Here is a 20,605-nt window from a genome sequence, read left to right on the forward strand (position 1 = left end):
GGGGCTACACAGGGTGTGAATCCCCAGAAGTGAGGATGACTGGGAAAGTGTGTGTTTGTCTTTTGTGACATCAAGTCACTGCCACTGTTGGGGTACAAGGGCCTCTGGGAGACGTAGCTACTCGATCTTATCAATCCAATTCACATCTTATTGGGACTGACTTCATGACACCATCCTTTCCAGCTAGGTTTTGCCTCCCTTCCCCCACCCCACTCCAGGCCCCCACCCCTTACCCCGACTCCCCCCACTACCACAGGCAGCAGAGGAAATCAAAGAGGAGAGTGAAATGACATAGCAGTGAGAGTGAGGTGGGGGCTGGGAAGGGAAGTGAGAGGAAAAGCCAAACAAAGGTCTTCTTCCCTCCACACTCAGGACGCCGTGTTGAATTCACCTATTGAATAAATATTAATTGCATCAACAATGTGCTAGGGACGCAGTAGTAACTCAGACCTCCTACCCAAAATTGATTCTGTATGGCATACGTCCTCATGGAGGTATGTTCTAAGGTCCACCAGGAACACAGAGGAAGAAGCGCATGAAGTCTGTGCTAGGGAAGATTGGGAGGGCTTCACAGAGGAGGTGTCACTCCACACACCCATGAAGTGAAGCTTCCCAGCCCTTGTACAGTCAGAGAGACAGAAAGAGGCTGAATATCTTATTCCTTGTCACAGATCAGAGCATCACAGCCCGATCTTCTGACCTCAGCGCCCAAACAGCACATCCCACAGACTATCATGTTCGACACAGTCTCATGCTGTGGCAAGGAGACGAGGCTGGAGCTGTGTGGCCACCACCACCATTTACCAACATAAGACCCAGGACTACAGGCTGGCGGCTTTCTATCCTATCACTAAAATAACCAGGGAGAGAAACCCTGGCAGTATGCTCACCCAGCTTCATCTAGGCAAGCAGCCCTCACTCACAGGAAATCCTCCTAAAGGCTCAAGTCCAGTCTCTCTGGCTAGATGTTAAAGGCAGTGCCTCTTACCATGAGAATTCTAAGAGTTATTACACAGTGTTTGTCTTTTTGACCGGCTTATTTCATCCTGACTTACATCCTCCAGGTTCGTGCATGTGGCAGCATGCATCAGAATGTCCTTCCTTTTTGGCCGGGCGCGGTGGCTCAAGCCTGTAATCCCAGCACTTTGGGAGGCCGAGACGGGCGGATCACGAGGTCAGGAGATCGTGACCACCCTGGCTAATACGGTGAAACCCCGTCTCTACTAAAAGCTACAAAAAAAAAAACTAGCCGGGTGACGAGGAGGGTGCCTGTAGTCCCAGCTACTTGGGAGGCTGAGGCAGGAGAATGGCGTAAACCCAGGAAGCGGAGCTTGCAGTGAGCTGAGGTCCAGCCACTGCACTCCAGCCTGGGCGAAAAAAAAAAAAAAAAAAAACAGAATGTCCTTCCTTTTTAAAGCCAAGTAATATTATATTACAATGCATATACCACATTTTGCTTCTCCATCTATCATATGGACACGTGGGTTATTTTCACCTGTTGGCTATTGAAAATGATGCTATGAACATGGGTGCGCAAATACCTCTTTGAGACTCTGCTTTCAATTCTTTTGGGTGTATACCCAGAAATGGAATTGCTGGATCAGATGATATTTCTGTTTCTACTTTTTTGAGGAACCACCATACTGTTTTCTGTAACTGTTATTATATAATAGTTATTAATAATTTAATGATTACTGAACAACAGCCATCCTGCAAAGCCCTGTCACTCATTCCAGGTCTTTCTCACCCAATCTCATTGTCTGAGGTAATACCCCAACAGAGAGCCTTCGTTTGCTGGCACTGAGTGTTGTTGTTACTCATTAACCTTCCCAAATTACACATATTTCACAGATGAAAATCCTGAGTTACACTGATGGAAGAGAACTTGCCAAGGGCAATAGAGTGAAATGTCAGAACTCCAGACTTGAATTCAAGCAGCCAAGCTTCTCATCTCCTGCCAGGAGGCGTGTTTCAAAGTTTGGGATAGAACTGGGACTTGCAAGCCGGACGTGGTGGCTCACGCCTGTAATCCCAGCACTTTGGGAGGCCGAGACGGGAGGATCACAAGGTCAGGAGATCGAGACCATCCTGGCTAACAAGGTGAAACCCCGTCTCTACTAAAAATACAAAAAATTAGCTGGGTGCGGTGGCGGGCGCCTATAGTCCCAGCTACGCGGGAGGCAGGAAGGAGAATGGCATGAACCCGGGAGGCGGAGCTTGCAGTGAGCCAAGACCATGCCACTGCACTCCAGCCTGGGCCACAGAGCCAGACTCCGTCTCAAAAAAAAAAAAAGAACTGGGAGTTGCAGGCCAGGCATGGTGGCTCACGCCTGTAATCCCAACACTTTGGGAGGCCGAGGCGGGTGGATCACGAGGTCAGGAGATCGAGACCACAGTGAAACCCCATCTCTACTAAAAATACAAAAAATTAGCCGGGCACGGTGGCAGGCACCTGTAGTCCCAGCTACTCCGGAGGCTGAGGCAGGAGAATGGCGTGAACCAGGGAGACGGAGCTTGCAGTGAGCCTAGATCGCGCCACTGTACTCCAGCCTGGGCGACAGAGCTAGACTCTGTCTCCAAAAAAAAAAAAAAACAAGAATTGTGACTTGGATACCTGTGTGTCACCTATATCGTGTGACTTAAACTCCCTTTGCCTGTTTCTCATCTTGAATATGGGTCTAATGATGATGATCTGGGAGTCATTTAAGGATTAAGTTAGGTAACTGCCAGTCTGCCTGGGATGCCATAATTAAATACCACAGGCTGGGTGGCTTAAACAAAAGAAATTTATTTCTCACAGTTCTGGAGGCTGAGAAGTCCAAGATCAAGATCAAGATCAAGGTGTCAGCAAGGTAGGTTTCATTCTGAGGCCTCTTCCCTTGGCTTGCAGGAGGCCACCGTCTGGCTATGTGCTCACATGACCTCTTCTTTGTGCTCACAAGGGGGGTGGGGGAGACAGCAAGCTCTCTGGTGTCTTTTGTCTATAAGGGCACTAATCCCATCATGAGGGCCCCACCCTCACAATGTCATCTAACCCTACTGCCCTCCCAAAGGCCCTACCTCCAAATACAAATACCATCACATTTGGAGCTGGGCTTCCCATGAATTCTTGGGGGCATATTGAGTCCACAAGAGTCCATCACTTACTGGAGGAGTCTCCATGTGCCAGACTATGCTAACTGCTTTACCCCCATCCCAGGCTCACAGGGCAGCGTTAGGGAGCAGAGCTTTGTGGCTAACAGCACAGGCTCCAAAACCACTGGCCTGACATATGGTAAGTGCTTAATGAACAGTTGCTATTCCTTGCTCCACTTTGCAGAAGAAGAAACTGAGCTTTAAAAAAAAATCAAGAAACTTGCTGGAGGGGTAAGCTGGGCTCTCTAATTCTCAGCTCCCTTGGGAGAGCCCTTGGTGCAGTTCCTCACGCAAGGTAGACACTCTGAGGGGCAAGTCTGGCTGCTGCTGACAGTCATGATGTTTCCTTCTCATGTAACCAGCTGCACCTGCTGCTGCTGCCTGGATTCCAAGGGAAGACCCCAGACAGACAAACCCCTGTCCCCAACTATTCCCCCGGAGCCACACCCACCTCCCCTCTTTAAATTCTTGTCTCAGCCTCTGATGCTTCCTTGCTCCAGTCAGCCAGGGCCCCACTACAAGAAGCATCTTCCTAAACAGCTGATGTGGGGGCTTCTGATAGTCCAGGGAACGTCAAATGTCATGGCAGGCAGAGCCGCCAAGGTGTGGCTCCAGCCTCCCTCCCAACCTTTTCATTGACTTCTGGAGTCAGCTGCACCCTGCAACACTTCATATATGTTCTTCTCAGGTCCAGAGGAGTAAATCCTACCCACTTTCCAAGACCTCCTTTGGAGACTTCTGAATCACTCCCCATTAACTCCACCTCCCCCCGCCCATCTCTGCAGAATTCCCCACTTTCCTCTGGCTTGCAGATATTAAAGCACATATGTTCTCTCTCTTGCCAAACTGCAAGCTCCCTGCAGGCAGAAACTACAAAAACATTGGGGGCTGAGTACCCAGAGAGGTGCCAGGCCCACAGGAGTCACTCCACGAATATTGATCAAATTGAGTTGAACTGTTGAAGTGAAATCCAAAACTCCCAGGGAACCTTATTCTCCCTGAGCAGGACCAGAAATGCCCCAGTGAAAGAATGCCTTTGCCCCCCACACTCACTCTAGAGCTCCTGGAGAGAGAGAACGCGAGATCAATCAATGCCAGGAGCTGCCAATCTTTGCTGTTTTTCCCTTTCAGTCATGTTTATTGATATAATTGGTCCTAATATTTTAATTCCCACACAAATGTGTCACCTCCAGTCTCCACAATGTCAAAATGTCATCAAGTAACCTCCCCAAAGTCGCGTTTAACCTCTGCAGCGGCATCAACACCCACACAGCTTTGGCGCCACAAAGCAGCGGTGAGGCAGTGGGCGTATCATCCCCTCTGCCTGCCTCTCTTGTTTCTATATATATGCTAAATAGTTATAAGAAATAAAACAATTGTCTCTGGCTCTCAAGGGAAATCTTGCAAAGATTATGTCTCGCTGCTCTCTAAGTGAACCGCCCAAGAACTGCTTGCCTCCAGAACTCTATTATCCTCAAAAACAGAGAGAACATTATCATCTCTTCTTTGTTGCCATTGCTTTTGCCTGCTGTTCTTTAAGTTTTCTCCAAAAACAGCTTTTTTTTTTCAGTCCTAAGCATACAACTTTGCCAATAATGGTGAAAAAAAAAAAAATCTTCTTTAAGAAATGCAGGCCTTCTCACATGGGGATTATTTTGCATGTGCTTTTTGTTGGACACATGATGTTCTGCAGACTCCGTGTGTCTGTGTAGGTCATTGTAGTACTTATTACATGTGTTCGGGCATGACTGATAGGTATGTACCCTTGTGTATGTATATGTATGTGGATACGTGTGCATTTGTCGATACGGGCAGGTATGCACAGGTGTGCGTGGCTTCGTGGCAGAGTTGGATGGCGCCCACCCACTATGCCTGTGCTTCTTATGTTTCTCAGTCCCCCTGGTCTTTATGTTGGGGCAGTATGGCTAGTTTTGGACAATGAATTGTGAACAGAAGTGACTTCTGGCTGGGGCAACTTAGTGCCCACATGCCCTTGTAGTGGCAGCTGTCATGAACTAAATGTTTGTGTCCCCTAAGATTCACACACTGAAGCCCTGACCTGCAATGTGATGGCATTTGGAGGTGGGGCCTTTGGAAGGTAATTAGGTGTAGATGACGTCATGAGGGTAGGGCCCCATGATGAGAATAGTGGGTAGGGCCCATGACGGGATTAGTGCTCTTGTAAGACGAGAAAGCAAGACCAGAGTCTTCTCTCATTCAGCCATGTGAGGACACCTGCAACCCAGGAAGAGGGCCCTCACTAGGAATTACATTTACTGGCACCTTGATCTTGGGCTTCCCAGCCTCCAGAACTGTGAGAAATAAATGTCTGTTGTTTAAGCCACCCAGTCCATAGTATTTTGTTACAGCAGCTCAAGCAAACTAAACCAGGAGGCTTAGAGACATGCATTATAGATGAAGTAGCATGAAGATGGAAGAAGGCTGCCCAGCTCCCACAGGCTGTGATGTGAGATAGAACCTCTGTGAGTGTGTTAAGCCCTTGAGATTTCAGGGTCTCTCTTTTGCAGCAACTAGCATTGCCTCATCTATAAAATAATGCAGATAATCTCCTGGGATTAAAAAAATAGTAATAATAATGTAGATAATAGCAAGTACATAGGGTTTTTGTTAGAACTGAATTAGGTAATAACTTAAAAATCATGTGTGCATTCTCCAAGTAGTGTGGGGTAACTGCAGTAAACAACAATGTATTCTATATTTGTTTCAAAAGAGCTAGAAGTAAGGACTTGAAATGTTCTCAACACATTGAAATGATAAATACTCGAGGTGATGGATAGCGCAAATACCCCGACTTGATCTTGATCGTTACACATTCTATGCATGTAGCAAAATAGCATATGTATCCCATAAATATGCAAAAATACTATGTATCAATTTTTAAAATTGGACAAGCGCCTAATAAGCACACTCTACTAGCCTGGCCCTGTGTCAGGTGCTGGGGATACAAGCCCAGGGACCCTGTCCTCAGAGACATTTTGTTCTTGCAGGGCAGATGTGGAAACTGACATACATGGTAAATGCACAATTCCGGGAGCGGGAGCGTATACAACACCAAGGAGGCAGCGGTTCATTCCAAAGGATTCAGGAAACGCTACACTATAAAAGGGTGGGACGAGCAGCATTTTGAGGAAGAAGTAGAGCTTGCCCGGTTAAATGAGCCAGGGTGCCCCAGGGGAGATGGGGAGGGGATAGGTTATGAATGGTGGATGTGTGTAGCAAGTTTTTAGAACCTTCAAGGAAGGCCTGGGATTCTCAGACGCCACATTCTGTTGAGGCTGGGTCACTCTGAGTGGCTCCAGGGATAGGGGTGAGGGTCTGGGAAAGCGTGAAGGTCTCATTTACTCTCGATACAGAAAATGCGAGCTTTTTCTTTTTTCAGGCTATGGCAAAATGCCCTGCTTTCTTCGTATTCATCTAGAAGGGAGCGTGTGTGGGGGCGTCTGCCACTGTCCCCCAAGTGAATGTGCACTCCCAGAGGCAGAAACAGACCTGGTCATGCAGCCCCCTGGGTTCCCTGAGCCAAGGGCCTGGGCTGAGCCTGGAGTCCTCACAAACGCCTGCTGGATGGAAAGGAACACAGGTCTCATGCTGGGCTGCAGTTTGGAACAAACAAAACTGAATACCCACCCCAGGGTGGCATCCACGTCAGCCCCTGGGCTGCACGGAGGTTTCTCTCCAGGAAGTCTGCGAACTCGGGCGCCGGTGCACCGCGCCACCCCGCGGTCACACCTGCCAACTGCACCTTCCCGGACAGTGCGGTGGAGCCCCGCTCTCCCGCCGTTGTCACCCCTTCCAGGGCTGGAATCCTCAGCCCACCTTCTTCCCTCTATAAAGTCTCCGACAATGTCCAGGCACTGCTTCACCACGGTTATTTGGGTCCTGACACCCTAAGCCCCGCTTGTCAGATTATGAGTGGGAGGTGACAATGAGAATTCAAGCCACACGTGAGAGAAAGGGACAAAGACAGGATGCGTTAACCCCTTACTGAAGCGCATGCTGGTAAAGAATGCTGGCAGAGAGGGGTCTGAGCCCAACCCAACCACTCCCTAACTCAGACCCTGCAGAGCTACTTCACCCCACTGGGCCTCAGTTTCCCTCTCTATAAAATGGGGATGATAGAACCCAGAATCACTGTATTAAAAGACATAATTCATATAAAATAAGCTAAGGCTCCATGGCTGGCACATAGCAAGTGTTCAACAAATAAAAATTCAAAGCACCTATGCTTCTGTTACTCCATCAGAGTCTTGCTTCAGGTTTGTGAGGTAAACATTAATATTTCCATTGTATTGACAAGTACACTGAGGCTCAGAGAGTGGAAGGGACTGGCCTGAGGTCTTTCAGCCAGGGAACGATGGGCTTGAAGCGGAGCCTTTTGGTGCTTGCCAACATTCCAGGAGCCCCCTGAAAGAAGATGCAGAGGGCAGAATGCTGAGGGAAAACTGGGAAGGTCAAAAGAGAGAAGAGAGAGGAGACACAGTGCAAGTCCAAGACAGCAAGCCGCTCTTTTCCCTTGTGGACGTCAGACCCTCTTTCTGCAGGAGGGAAAAAAATGCTTTCTTCAAAAAGTTCCGCCAGGCACAGTCAGAGGCTGAGGGCGGGAGAATCCCTTGAGGTCCAGGAGTTGGAGACCAGCCTGGACAACATAGCAAGACCCCCATCTGTACAAACAACATCAAAAAAACTGAAAAACATGGTGAAACCCCGTCTCTACTAAAAATGCAAATATTAGCTGGGTGTGGCGGTGCTAGCCTGTAATCCAAGCTATTCGGGAGGCTGAGACATGAGAATTGCATGAACCAAGGAGACAGAGGTCGCAGTGAGCCGAGACTGTGCCACTCCCCTCCAGCTTGGGCAACAGAGTGAGATTCTGTCTCAAGAAAAAACAAAACAAAACAAACAAAAAACTAAAAAGACAACAAGTTTGTCCTGAGAAGCACCCAGCACTGTTAGGAGGTCTGGGCTCTGGTTCTGGTCCTGCTGTGACGCAGTGGTGTGACTGGCTGACTTTGGACACGTGATACCCCCTCTCTGGGACTCAGTTTCCTCCTTGACAAAATGAGGGAGAGGGTGGGTCAAGATGCCTGCTCCGGGGCCTTTCAACCCCACACCAGTTCCTCCCCACGCTTTTCAGGTGCCCTGTGGGGAAGCGGCCACCACCACTCTGTGGACATCCATGGCCAAGGGGTGTCACCATTTGGCCTCAGAGACCTCCGAGGAGGAAGAAAGGACCCAGAACTGTGCCCCGGCACGTGACAGATGGAAAGAATAACTCTTAACTTGATCATGTGAACAGGAGATTAGCATTAATCCCCAGTGGGGACTGAATCACTGTGCCCAAAATGCTGCACGCAGGGCCAGGAGCTCCGCAGGCGCAGAGCCCTGTGGGCGGGGGCCTGGCCGTTTGCTAGCCAGATTAAAAAAATTCAACCTGCCGAGGCTCCAAAGGCTGACCCAGGGCAGAGTGGGAGGAGAGGTCACTGCTCCCTGCCACCTCTCAGCTGAGAGGAGAGCGCCGGTGGGGTGTACCCACGCCTTTCTGGGTGCGGGAGGGCTGTGTGCCTATGTTTCATTGTTTTGCTTTTGGCTGATGTTTCAAACAAGAGCGGGCCAATCGGTAGACGTAATCACGGGCCTTTCATAGCCGCCTAACTAGGCGAAGATGAATGGCTTGGGTGGTGCTCTAGTTGAAAATAACAGCAGCATATCAGGGCAGAATTAAAGAGAGAGAAAAACAAATGAAATAAATCTATCAGGACTCCAGGGCCATCTTTCCGAGGAAAACGTCAGGATGAGAAAGACCAGATTCCTGTGCCAGACCAAGGGTCAAAATCCTCGACACTCTTCACGTGGCCCCAAAGCAGGGAGCTGTTGTTGCCCTTTAGCTGCCTGAGGCAAGTCGGAGCCTATGTAGGGAAGACTCGGTCAGCGTCCCTGTCTTCTATTCCTAATGACTGATTAAAGCCCTCGAAAATGTTAAAAGCCATTCCAAATGCCACGCTGGTGGAACAAGTGTGTTTTCTTCACACTTCGGGAGACGGAGGCTGAGGAAGCACTGGTAACTATGAGGAAGGGGGTCTCATGCTGGCATTTGGGGAGCCCTCGCTGTCCCTGTTCCCAGCTGGACTCTGTGGTCACCACAGTAGGGACAGACACTCCCCTCCAGTCACTCCCCAGCGCCCTCCAGACTTAGGGGAGGATCCGCAGATTCTGCCTGGGAGTGAGGTGGAGGCCCAGACCGCAGCCACCCCTGCCCCTGGCCTCTGGGGGGAGGGGCAGAGCCAGGCAGTTCTGTGAGTGATGTTGGCCCCATGCTGAAGGCCAGCTACCCCTTGGCTGCCACTTGCTTCGCGTTAGGGGGTGCCCCTGAGCCAGTGACAAGTGTTTGTGGGAGCCATGCTCTGCCCTGGGTAAGAAGAAATTTCTACCTTTTCTCCCAGCTCCGCAAAGAGAGCTCTACAGCACCTCACAGGCAGAAAACAATTAGTGACTCAAAAAGGAAATGTATGGGAGCAGACACTTCCTTAGGCTTTGCAGGGGACCTGCCACTTCAGGAGGACCTTCTAAGGGCTTTCTATTGGTTTGGAGCCTCCAATATGTTCTAACACCTCAGCTTGGTGGGGGTACCTCTGAGGTCTTCATCCTCTCTCTGCTCACCTGGAAGTGCCCCGTGCTCCCTGCAGCCAGTTATTACCCCATCCGGCAGGTTTTTCTCCCCTTATGATGCCCAGCCATGGGGGGGTGCCTCCAGATGCCCCAGCCAAGGCTCCCAGGGCAAAGGATCAAGGTTACTTTCTTGAAGATCACTCAGGCTTGTGTGGGGTGACGCATCGGGACAGGAATGGTCCCAAGATGCTGAGACCAGAAGAAAACACACTCTGACCGCCTTCTGCAGTTCCCCCAGGCCTCATCTGTCAATAGCCACACAGACAGTCAGGACAGGGTGTCTCAGAAACATCCCCTCCAGCGCCTAGCGGCTGAATGAGGGCAGCAAAATGCCATCCCAGGCTCCAGCAGAACTTATATGTCCCTGCAGAAGTGTGATGCCGTGGGAGCTTACAGGGCATGTGAAATACCCAGAAGTTACGTAAAGGGGCAGCTGCTAGATGTTAGAAGAAAGACAAGTTTCTGACCAGAATATTCAATATTCAGCAACCAGAAGCTAGGCCTCACTGTTTAAAAAAAGAAAAAGAAAGGAAAGAAAGAGAGAAAGAAGGAAAAGGCCTACAGTGATCCAGATCTCAATGTTAAAAAAAAAAAATTAAATCTTTATGCCCTAATTCATAACACCCAAAAAGAGTGACATTCAAATTTGTGAACAGTCAATTCTGGCAAAAATATCAGAACTTACAAGTGGACAAAAAGTTCAAAAGAGTATCTTTCCTGGTGATTCTCAAACATGACCCCATGAAATCACACAGGGAGCCTAATACAAATCACAGGTTTCAGGGCCGCCCTACAGACCTAGTTGGGCTGGAATCTCTCGGGGCTGACACTAAGACATTTGTGAGTTTAGTAAGCTCCCCAAGTGCTCTGATGATAATGAGGTTTGGAAACCACTGACTTGGCCCACTGCTCCTGAACCTTTCCTGTGCATGCAAACCACCTGGTGATCTTGTACAAATGCAGATTCTATTCCGGGTCTGAGATTCTGCATTTCTGTTGCTGATGCTGCTGGTCCTAAAACCATACTTGAAGTGTCCAGGCTGTTCTCCAACCTCCCTCACTTGACTGAGAAACAGATAAACTGAGGAGCAGATATAAGGGAAGTCGAGAGGAGAACTGCTGAGTTGAAAGATAAAAAAATGACGTGGGTGGGAGCTGAGCTGAAAGGAAGCTGCAAGCTAATTGATCAAGAATGATAGTAATCTCAGCACTTTGGAGGGAGGCCAAGGCAAGAGGATTGCTTGAGTTAGGAGTTCAAGACCAGCCTGGGCAACATGAAAAAACCCTGTCTCTACAAAAAATACAAAAATTAGCCAGGCATAGTGGCTCACGCCTATGGTCCCAGCCACTCGGGAGGCTGACACAGGAAGACTCCTTGAGCCCAGGAGGCGGAGGTTGCAGTAAGCCAAGATTGTGCCACTGCTGCAGCCTGGGCAACAGAGCAAGACTCTCCCCACAACCCAAAAAAAAAAAAACTAAGAATGATGGTAAAGCTGGAAAGCTGGTTTCAAAGTCAGCCCCAGAATCTCCACTTGGTCATTTTCTTACCAGACAACAGTCTTGGGGCTTGTTTCCTAGTGATCATTGCAGGTGTGCAGTGGGAACTAGAACTCTGCATGGGCCCCTGGGACTGAGGGCTTGCTGGGCAGCTGAATCGTAACTACCCCACTCTTTGGCAAGATCAACTTTAGAGTCTACATGCCAACCTCTGGCATGTGTTCCAGGGTGCGCATGAGGCCCTCCCTGACACCCCTCCACCCTGTATATACAAGTGTGCACGTGCACACACACACAGAAATGTGGCTCCAGACACCCCTCCACCCTGTATATACAAGTGTGCACGTGCACACACACACAGAAATGTGGCTCCAGACACCCCTCCACCCTGTGTATACAGTACACACACACACACACACACACACACAGAAATGTGGCTCCAGACACCCCTCGACCCTGTGTATACAGTACACACACACACACACACACACACACACACAGAAATGTGGCTCCACAAGATGCAACGGGAAATAATCACCCTGTCTTCTGAGGGCCCTGTGCTGAACACCTATCCTGTCTCTCATTCCCTTGACCCACTTTGTGCTCAGCCCTTGCTACAGCAACTTGTGCTCAGCCCTTGCTACAGCTGAGCACAGGTGTAGGCCAAGGGCACCTTGCCTTAGCCGCCCCTAGTCTTCTGCCCCTGGGGCTTCTCGTCCTGCCTTCTGTGAGATGCTCACTGAGCAGACCCAGCCATTCTAGCACCTGTGCAAATCTGGCAGAAATGAACAGTCCCTAGGGGAACCCTTGGGCAATAGAAATGGGAGCTGGTAAATAAAGATTTTCCTCTCCTGGGCCTCCTGTAGACAAAGCACTCCGTTCATCAGACTGTCCCCAGAGGGATGGAGCCCCAGTTGCCTCCAACGGTAACCAGCTCACAATGCATACTTGGATAGGCTTTCCTCCTTCCCTAGTTTACTTTCCCAGCCTTCCTGCACAAAAGCCATACCAGGGTTTGTTTTAGAGAAAAACGTGGCTAACCCATGCCCTCCAGTGGTAGTGGCTAAATCCTGCAGAACAAGGAGGAAGGAGGAGGCTGCAGACTTCAGAGACGGCCAGCCCACAGTGACCCAGAATACCAGCGGCTCTCCCTGAAACTGCAGCCCCTGCCTGAGGCTCACTGCAGCTGTGCAGGGTTCTGACAACAAATTATGTTGTGTCCAAAAAATAATTTAAGGTCCTCTGTGCGACGTTGGAAACAAGAGAAGGAAAGCTAAAGAAACAAGGTTTATTTGGCCTGGAGTAAAGGTTAAAAACCAACCTCATAAAAATAAATGGGTGGTTCTCATTGTTAGCTGATGTAAGAATGCAGGGAGATAGGACTGACCTGGAACTGAAGGCCATTCCACCCATCGGTATGCTGCCAAAGAGGAGATGGCGTCTCCTGGTGAAGTTATGAGCTCCCATCATCAGAGGCATTCAGCTTGTGATGGAGAGGGGTAGACTTCCTGGGGATAATGTGGATGGGATTCATTCTTTGGATAAAGCTTTTAAAGTTATTCCTTTTTTTTTTTTTTTTTTGGATGGAGTCTCACTCTGTCACCCAGGCTGGAGTGCAGCGGCACGATCTCGGCTCACTGCAACCTCCGCTTCCCAGGTTCAAGCGATTCTCTTGCCTCAGTCTCCTGAGCAGCTGGGATTACAGGTGTGAGCCACCACACCCACCCTAAAGTTATTCCTTTTCTAGGCACCTCTTTAAAAATCACAAATCCTTTTCAAACTAAGATTCTGTTAGTATGAGTCTGCCCCAAAAGGGGGGAATGTTTATTGATAAGTGACCTCATAAACTCCCCCAGTCCAAGGACACAGACCATTGAACTGTGCTTTCAGCTGATGTTTTATCCAGAGCGGGCTGTTTATTCATGAGGTCTTAGCACCACCTAGTGGATTCCTTTGTTCATTACAAATAGTATTAACTGTAAAGTTTAATACACCCTTTTTGATTAATGCATCAATTCAACAAAAATGTATTAAATACAAGTTATGGGTTAAGCATTGTGCCATCACCTGGGGTGCAACACTAATTAAACAAGACATGGTCTCACCTTCATGAGGCTCATATTCTAATGCTAGACAATAAACATGTAAACAACAAACGAATTAATTGTTTTATATTGTGATGTCAGGAAATAAACCCATTGTGTGATATAGAGTAATGTAAGCAGGAAGAGGCTATTTTAAGTAGTATTGGCGGCCAGGCGCAGTGGCTCAAGCCTGTAATCCCAGCACTTTGGGAGGCCGAGATGGGCGGATCACGAGGTCAGAAGATCGAGACCATCCTGGCTAACACGTTGAAACCCCCGTCTCTACTAAAAAAAAAAAAAAAAAAAAAAAAAAAAAGTAGTATTGGCAAGCCCAGTGCGGTGGCTCACACCTATAATCCCAACACTTTGGGAGCCCCAGGCGGGCGAATTACTTGAGGTCAGGAGTTCAAGACCAGACCGGGAAACATAGTGAGATGCCTGTCTCTACAAAAATACAAAAATTAGCCAGGTATGGTGGCACCTGCCTGTAATTCCAGCTACTCAGGAGGCTGAGGTGGGAGGATCACTTGAACCCAGGAGACGGAGGCTACAGTGAGCTAAGATCATGCCACTGCACTCTAGCCTGGGCAACAGAGCAAGACTGTCTCAAAAAAATAAAAAAATACAAAAATTAGCTGGGTGTGTTGGCACGCATGTGTGGCTCCCAGATACTCAGGAGGCTGAGGGAGGAGGATCGATTGGGTCTGGGAGGTCAAGGCAACAGTAAGCCATGTTCACGCCACTGCACTCCAGCCTGGGAGACTGAGCAAGACCCTGTCTCAAAAAATAAAAAATAAAATAAAATAAATGGTGGGCAGAGAAAGCCTCTCCACGTGGACAATCGTGGAGGAGCTAAGAGCTTGGCTGTTCAAGGAGCTGAGGCCAGCATGTTCAGAGCCAGAGGGGTGGGTGAGGCCAGAGGGGTGCAGTGGGACTGGAGAGAGAAATGAGGGAAGTTCCACGTTTGTAAACATTTCCTCAAGTGAAAGCACACAAATGGTTAGGGTGGGCTTCTCCAGAACAATATCTGATTAAATTTTCAAAACACGGGGAAAGGGAAAATGCCTTGATATGAACTTGGCCACGTGCTCAACTCCAGCAGGCCCCTACCAGGGCCATGGGTCACAGCTGTGTGCCCCTTAAGACAGCTGCATCTGCTCCCCACACCCTGCTTCAGGGTCCCCATTACTGATAAGCTGCATCTTTAATTACTTATGTTGGAAGTTTATTTTTAAAGTCTGGAAGAGTGGTTCTCAACCTTGGCTGCAAATCATCTGGGAGCTGTTAAAACCTCCCAAGTCTAGCTCACACCCTTGACCAGTTAAAGCTCCATCCCAGGAGGGTGGGCCCTGGGCACCGGTGCTTTGAAAGCCTGCAGGTGATTCCCATGTGCAGCCAAGGCTGAGAACAGCTGATCTGGAAGGATACTCATCAAGAGAAAAACAAGACACCTATTTGATATTCTCAGGTAGAGAAGGCTACACAAGTAATGAGGCTGTTTCCTTTTTCAAGACCAGGCCTCTTCCCCAGGTGGAAGCCCCCACTCTGGACCACCCAGCCCACGACACTACGCTTTCACTACATTCCCACCTGGACGCTTCACAATGCAGTCAACAGACCCTGTGAGCTGACTTTGCAGAAACGTACTTTTTCATAATGGCAAGCAGGCCTGCCACAGGCCCGGGAGTTCTTGGGTTTCCACGGCCTTGTTACTCAGTCACACACTTCCCCAAGGTGCGGAGGGTCCAAGAGCCAGACCTCCTAAGGCGGCGATTCTCAGCTGAGCAGCACATCACAACGGCTTGGGGAGCTCATAAATACTGATCCTTGGGCCCAGCCCAAGACTGATTTCTGGGCCGCGGCTTGGGCTGTTGGGTGATTCTAAAACGCAGCCAAAGGCCGGGCGCGATGGCTCACATTTGTAAAGTCAGCACTTTGGGAGGCCAAGGTGGGCAGATCACTTGAGGTCAGGAGTTTGAGACCAGACTGGCTAACATAGTGAAGCCCCGTCTCTACTAAAAAAATACAGCCGGGTATGGTGGCATGTACCCCGTCTCTACTAAAAGAGTGAAGCCCCGTCTCTACTAAAAAATTAGCCGGGTATGGTGGCATGTACCTGTAATCCCAGCTACTCGGGAGGCTGAGACAGAAGAATCGCATAAACCTGGGAGGCAGAGGTTGCAGTGAGCGAAGATCGCACCACTGCCCTTCAGCCTGGGCAGAGTGAGACTCTGTCATAAATAAATATATTAATTAATTTTTAAAAACGCAGCCAAGACTGGAAGCTGCTGTTGCCAAAGAAAAGGCAGCACCTGTATTCCTCTATGTCCTCAGGAGGTCTACAATAACCAGAACCGCTGTGTAACGGGTTGCTGCTTGAGTGGCCCACAATTGCTACAGGCTTTGTATTCTCTGCTAATGCAGCTCAGTCCTGGATCTATCTCTGTGTTCCCCAGGCCTCACATCGGCTGGTTACGAGTAGGCCAGTTAAGACTACAAGGGATTCCATATAGCTTGTCAACTGCCCCCCTCACCTCCCGCTGGCTAGGAAGAAAGAACTCATGCAAGGCATGTGGCCGCCAAGACGGCAATGCTACATTTAGTATATGATGGGTGGTTACCTAGTAAATTCCCATTTAAAAAAAAAAAAAAAGCATTATCCTTAAAGCTCTTGCCAGTCAAACACCAACAAAAAAAACTGGTAATATGCACTTTGCTGCACCTGTATGGTATAAATGTTTACATAAGCAATGGCTTATGTTATTAAAAGAAAGCTACCCACATACATCTTAATATCTAGGATACATACCAGAAGGTAGCTAGTTACATTGGCTGGTGAAAATCCAGGTGATTCAAATTTTGTCATTGTTGTTGCTTATCTTCATTTTCTAATTGTTTTATGATGAATATGGATGACTGATATGACCAATGTTACTAGAGCAAATACCAAAAAGAATCCATTGTTTCTTACAGAACTTAAGTGCATAGCTGGTCTATAAGTGTTCAGCTCACAACTCTTACCTTTTTTTTGTTTGTTTTTTGAGATAAGAGTTTCACTCTCGTTGCCTCTCAAGTAGCTGGGATGGCAGGCATGCACCATCACGCCCAGATGATTTTGTATTTTTGGTAGAGATGGGGTTTCACCACGTTGGTCAGGATGCTTCAAGAACCCTAAAAGCATTGCTCCCTCAACAAGAGGACAAGGGCCACATTGTACTTATTTGGTAGCTACGCGGCTCTAGCACAGCATGGCAGGCACTTAGAAGGATCAAGATCAACATGCTAATCAATTCAGCTGCCGGAAAGTAAGCCATTCCCCTATCAGTCTTTTTCACAAGGAACACGGATTCTTTACTGCCTCTGCAGATTCTGTTAGTTTTTCAAAGTATCTTCTGTGAAACTAGTTTTCTCTGGACAATAGGTATGCAAAAACCAAAAAAGGTACGTGTGTGGGAGTCTGAAAGACAGATTCCTTTCCTAAAGAGCTTTGCAGAGCTTTGACTATACAATTATTCATTGTGAATTGCAATAGGAGGATACCATATATAGCTTTTCCCAAATTTATTTAGCCATAGAACACTTTTCTCCAGGAACAGCTGCAGGGACTAGTACTCCCAGGAATACATTTTGGGAAATACTAGTCTATCTTTCTGGTGCACAGCTCTTTGACCCACCACCCACAAGGCAGAGTGGCTGCAAACGTGCCGTCCTCTATAATGAGGGCAGGGCTGCACAGAAGGTGGTTAGGTGACCACGCAGCACACTCAGACTTCTGTCATCGAGTGAGCTCAGCCACAAATGAGGTAACTGAGAGCCCAGAAAACAAATAAGGAATGGTCCAATAAATATTCACAACTGAACATCAGGTGACATTCTCATTTATTCTGTTTACAGGCGCCACGTAGTTACCCTGGTTTTTCTCGGTCTCATCTGGGTTGGATCCAAAGACATTCAGAGGCGTGGTGAGCGGCAAAGCATCAGACATCTCACTGGCGGCGGGTACTTTCTGACTACTGTGCCACCTGCCGTATCCTTCCCCACCACATCATCCCCAAAGCCATTTACGGCCGAACGCTACAGTAAAAACCCAATGCATTTACATAAAATAATGCCTAACTGCACATTTACAATTTTTAGAAAAAATCCCGCTTAAGCTCTTCTAGAAATTTATGGCAGGAAAGTTAAGGACCAAGGCTATGAGTGAGCCATATGTGGCAACTAAAAGTAGATGAGCACTGAGTTTCTCCATTCGTGGAAAAACAGTCACACTGAGCCCACTCTTCCTGTGGGGCAGGATAAGACCTTTCTTTTATACCCTGTTGAGAATCTCAGGTGGACAACGTGACTGCATGAATGTTGGAAGGCAGCTTGCGGCTTAGTTATCACCTTGCAGAGGTAGCTATGCACTGCACAGCCACGCTGCCCGAGGTGCGCTCCTGAGAACACTGGTCCTACAAAGTGCTGCTTGTAAGAGAACTTTAGGAATCAAAGTATTTAGAAAATACTATACACTATCATTCCCTTCCTGGAGATCCACAATGTACAGTATCACATGGAAGTTTCCAGAAGTCCTTTCATACAGAAATGCTTAACTTTAACCCAGAGTTTCCATATCAACCTGACCTTGGAATCTCTTATTTTTCGGGGTGACACATTTCATAGAACACATTCTGAGAAATGTTCCTCTATGGCTTTGAGAAATTCTTTGCAGAAACAAAATAATAATAATTTTTTTACTTAAAAAAATTAAGTAACTAGTAGGATCATATGTTGGTCAACAACAAAGAGATCAAAGAGTCAGGAAGTCCACGTCATAGACCCCCCCCTTTCTAATTCCAGCCTAGCACTGTCGCCATAAACTTTGCCTGCCTGAAAACAAGTAGCAATCAGTTGTCCATGATTTCTCCCTTTGAGTTGTTCAGCATGGTAATCACAGTACAGAATTGAATGTGGCCCATCAGGGACCCATATTTCATGTACAGAGGCCAAGCGTCTTGTCTTGTCTTCTGCTGTAACAGTGAAATCATTAAACATCTATTGTTGCTTATCACATGACTACAAGGTTTTTCAAATAGACCTGACAAGCCCTTTGTTCCTAACAAAAAAGGGGGATGATAACTTGTAGAGCTTCCAATTATTTTCAGCCACAACTACACAGACCAAGAGATCATAATACAAAGCTTTTGGCCAAATAATTTAAAAGTATTACAGCAATGACAGGGAAAGATGGAAATCAATGACACTACTGGAATGATATAAACATTTTATCATCTGCATAATACATAATTTTTTATTCTTGTTTCCAAGGAGTTTCACATGATGTTCTGAAGCAGAAGCAGACTCGCCACATGTGAAACTTGGCAGACAATAATAACACATTATCTATGCCCTGCTGGGATATAAGTGCACGTTCACACCTCAATAGCAATCCTCGCAAATCGATATTGCAGAGAGGCGGGAGGCCTCAGTAGCACTAAGCCCCTCTGCGCTGCCGGCTGGCTGGACAGCATATCCAGCAAGCCTGTCAAGCTAACAAACCCCAGGGCTTCTCCACAGCCAACAGCCATGGAAAAATCTCCCTGAGTCACAAAGCCTAGGAGAGTTCTGGAGCAGTGCATCGTCACACGCGGCAGAGGGCCTGACCACAGCCCCAGAGTCAGAGCTTCCTGCCCAGCCACGGGCTCTTCCCACGCCGGGCCATCAGAAGAGGCGCGTCCCGGCTTCTGCCTCTTCTCCCTTTTCTTCTTCTCTTTCTGTTCCAGGATCTTGCTCCTGAATGGGTCACTGTGTTTGGATTCCTGGGGCCCACAGTAATGCCAGTCCTCACGGAGCTGGAGGAAGTCCTCCTTGGCTGGGACGCAGATCATGGTGTGAGGCTCGGGGCTGCCCTTGCTGAGCAGGGACAGGCTGACCCACACCAGGGCCCTGGGGAAGTGGCCCAAGATGGACAGGCAGGCCTCTCTGGTCAATCCTTGCTGGCCTCTGCCAGGAGCTCGCCGGGCTCCCCGAGTGTCCTCAGAACTGGGCCCACACCAGGCTGACAGTTGCTTCAGTAATTTTCTACTCCTACATGAAGTTGGAGACATACGTTTGAGGATATTTTGTTCCAGAAAAAAAACATATAATCAGAAGATTAGACACTGCTAGAATTAATTTGATTCTTTTATACTATATAAGAATCAAAACTACAATTTTTTAAAAAATAGAAATACACTGTAGTACATTTTAGTACTGATATTTTTCTTTTTATGTGTTTGCCATTCTGAAACTCAGGTACTAAATGTTTAAGAAGTTGAAGGCAGGCAAAACAAGACAGTGAAATAGAATCTAGGATTGTAATCACAGTGAGGGTGAAAATAAACAGGCACTAAGATTTTAATGAGTAAAGGAACTGTAAGGGACAATAGTTGCATGTAAAGTAAGAAAGAATGATAGGAAATTAAGAGGGTACTATATGGAAAAGTAAGCACAAGACTAGAGGGATAAGCACTTTTTAAAAATCATAGCACAGGCCAGGCGTAGTGGCTCACACCTGTAATCCTAGCAGTTTTGGGAGGCCGAGGTGGGCGGATCATATGAGGTAAGGAGTTTGAGACCAGCCTGACCAACATGGTGAAAATTAGCCAAGCGTGGTGGCATGCACCTGTAGTCTCAACTACTTGGGAGGCTGAGGCAGGAGAATCGCTTGAATCCAGGAGGCAGAGGTTGCAGTGAGCCAAGATCACACCACTGCACTCCTGCCTGGGCAATAGAGCAAGACTCCATCTCAAAAAAAAAAAAAAAAATCAGAGCAAAGCACAGAATGCTTTGTTGGGTTGTTGATAAGCAGAACCTGGCCCGCAGCAATATTGAGAGGAGAACATAGTGTATCTGGTAGCCTCTCTGGTTAGGACCATATTACATCTAACTGGTTGCTACTCTATTACGAATCCATATGATTCAAAAGGAACTAGAAAAAATCGAATTTGGTGATTTAAAGCAAAGAATTCTTGCTCAAACTGCATAAAATATGTCAGAAAAAAACTGCCTTGGTTTAATTTAGATCTATTGATGACAATATTGTAAATCATTTCATCAATTAGCATCATTCCTTACATCAAACATTATTAAGCTGTTTCCCTGAGCCCTCTATGAAATATGGAAGACTGGCTTTCCCTTCCAGAAAGTCTATAAATTCCCTTGGATTTTGCATAAACAGTGAT

At 47.7% G+C, this 20,605-nt stretch overlaps 1 protein-coding gene across 2 annotated transcripts in view; it reads right to left on the bottom strand.

The window, feature by feature from the left end:
* Positions 1-17,259: 17,259 nt before the first annotated feature.
* POP1 (processing of precursor 1, ribonuclease P/MRP subunit (S. cerevisiae)) overlaps positions 17,260-20,605 on the bottom strand; it is a 43,977-nt gene continuing 40,631 nt past the window's right edge. For both annotated transcript variants that reach the window (XM_011952728.1, XM_011952729.1), the window contains exon 16: positions 17,260-19,469. In XM_011952728.1, the coding sequence (XP_011808118.1) occupies positions 18,815-19,469 (655 nt within the window). In that variant the 3' untranslated portion in view covers positions 17,260-18,814. The remainder of the gene's footprint in view (positions 19,470-20,605) is intronic.

This window comes from Colobus angolensis, unplaced genomic scaffold, assembly GCF_000951035.1.
Source record: "Colobus angolensis palliatus isolate OR3802 unplaced genomic scaffold, Cang.pa_1.0 Scaffold349, whole genome shotgun sequence".
Classification (NCBI taxonomy): domain Eukaryota; kingdom Metazoa; phylum Chordata; class Mammalia; order Primates; family Cercopithecidae; genus Colobus; species Colobus angolensis.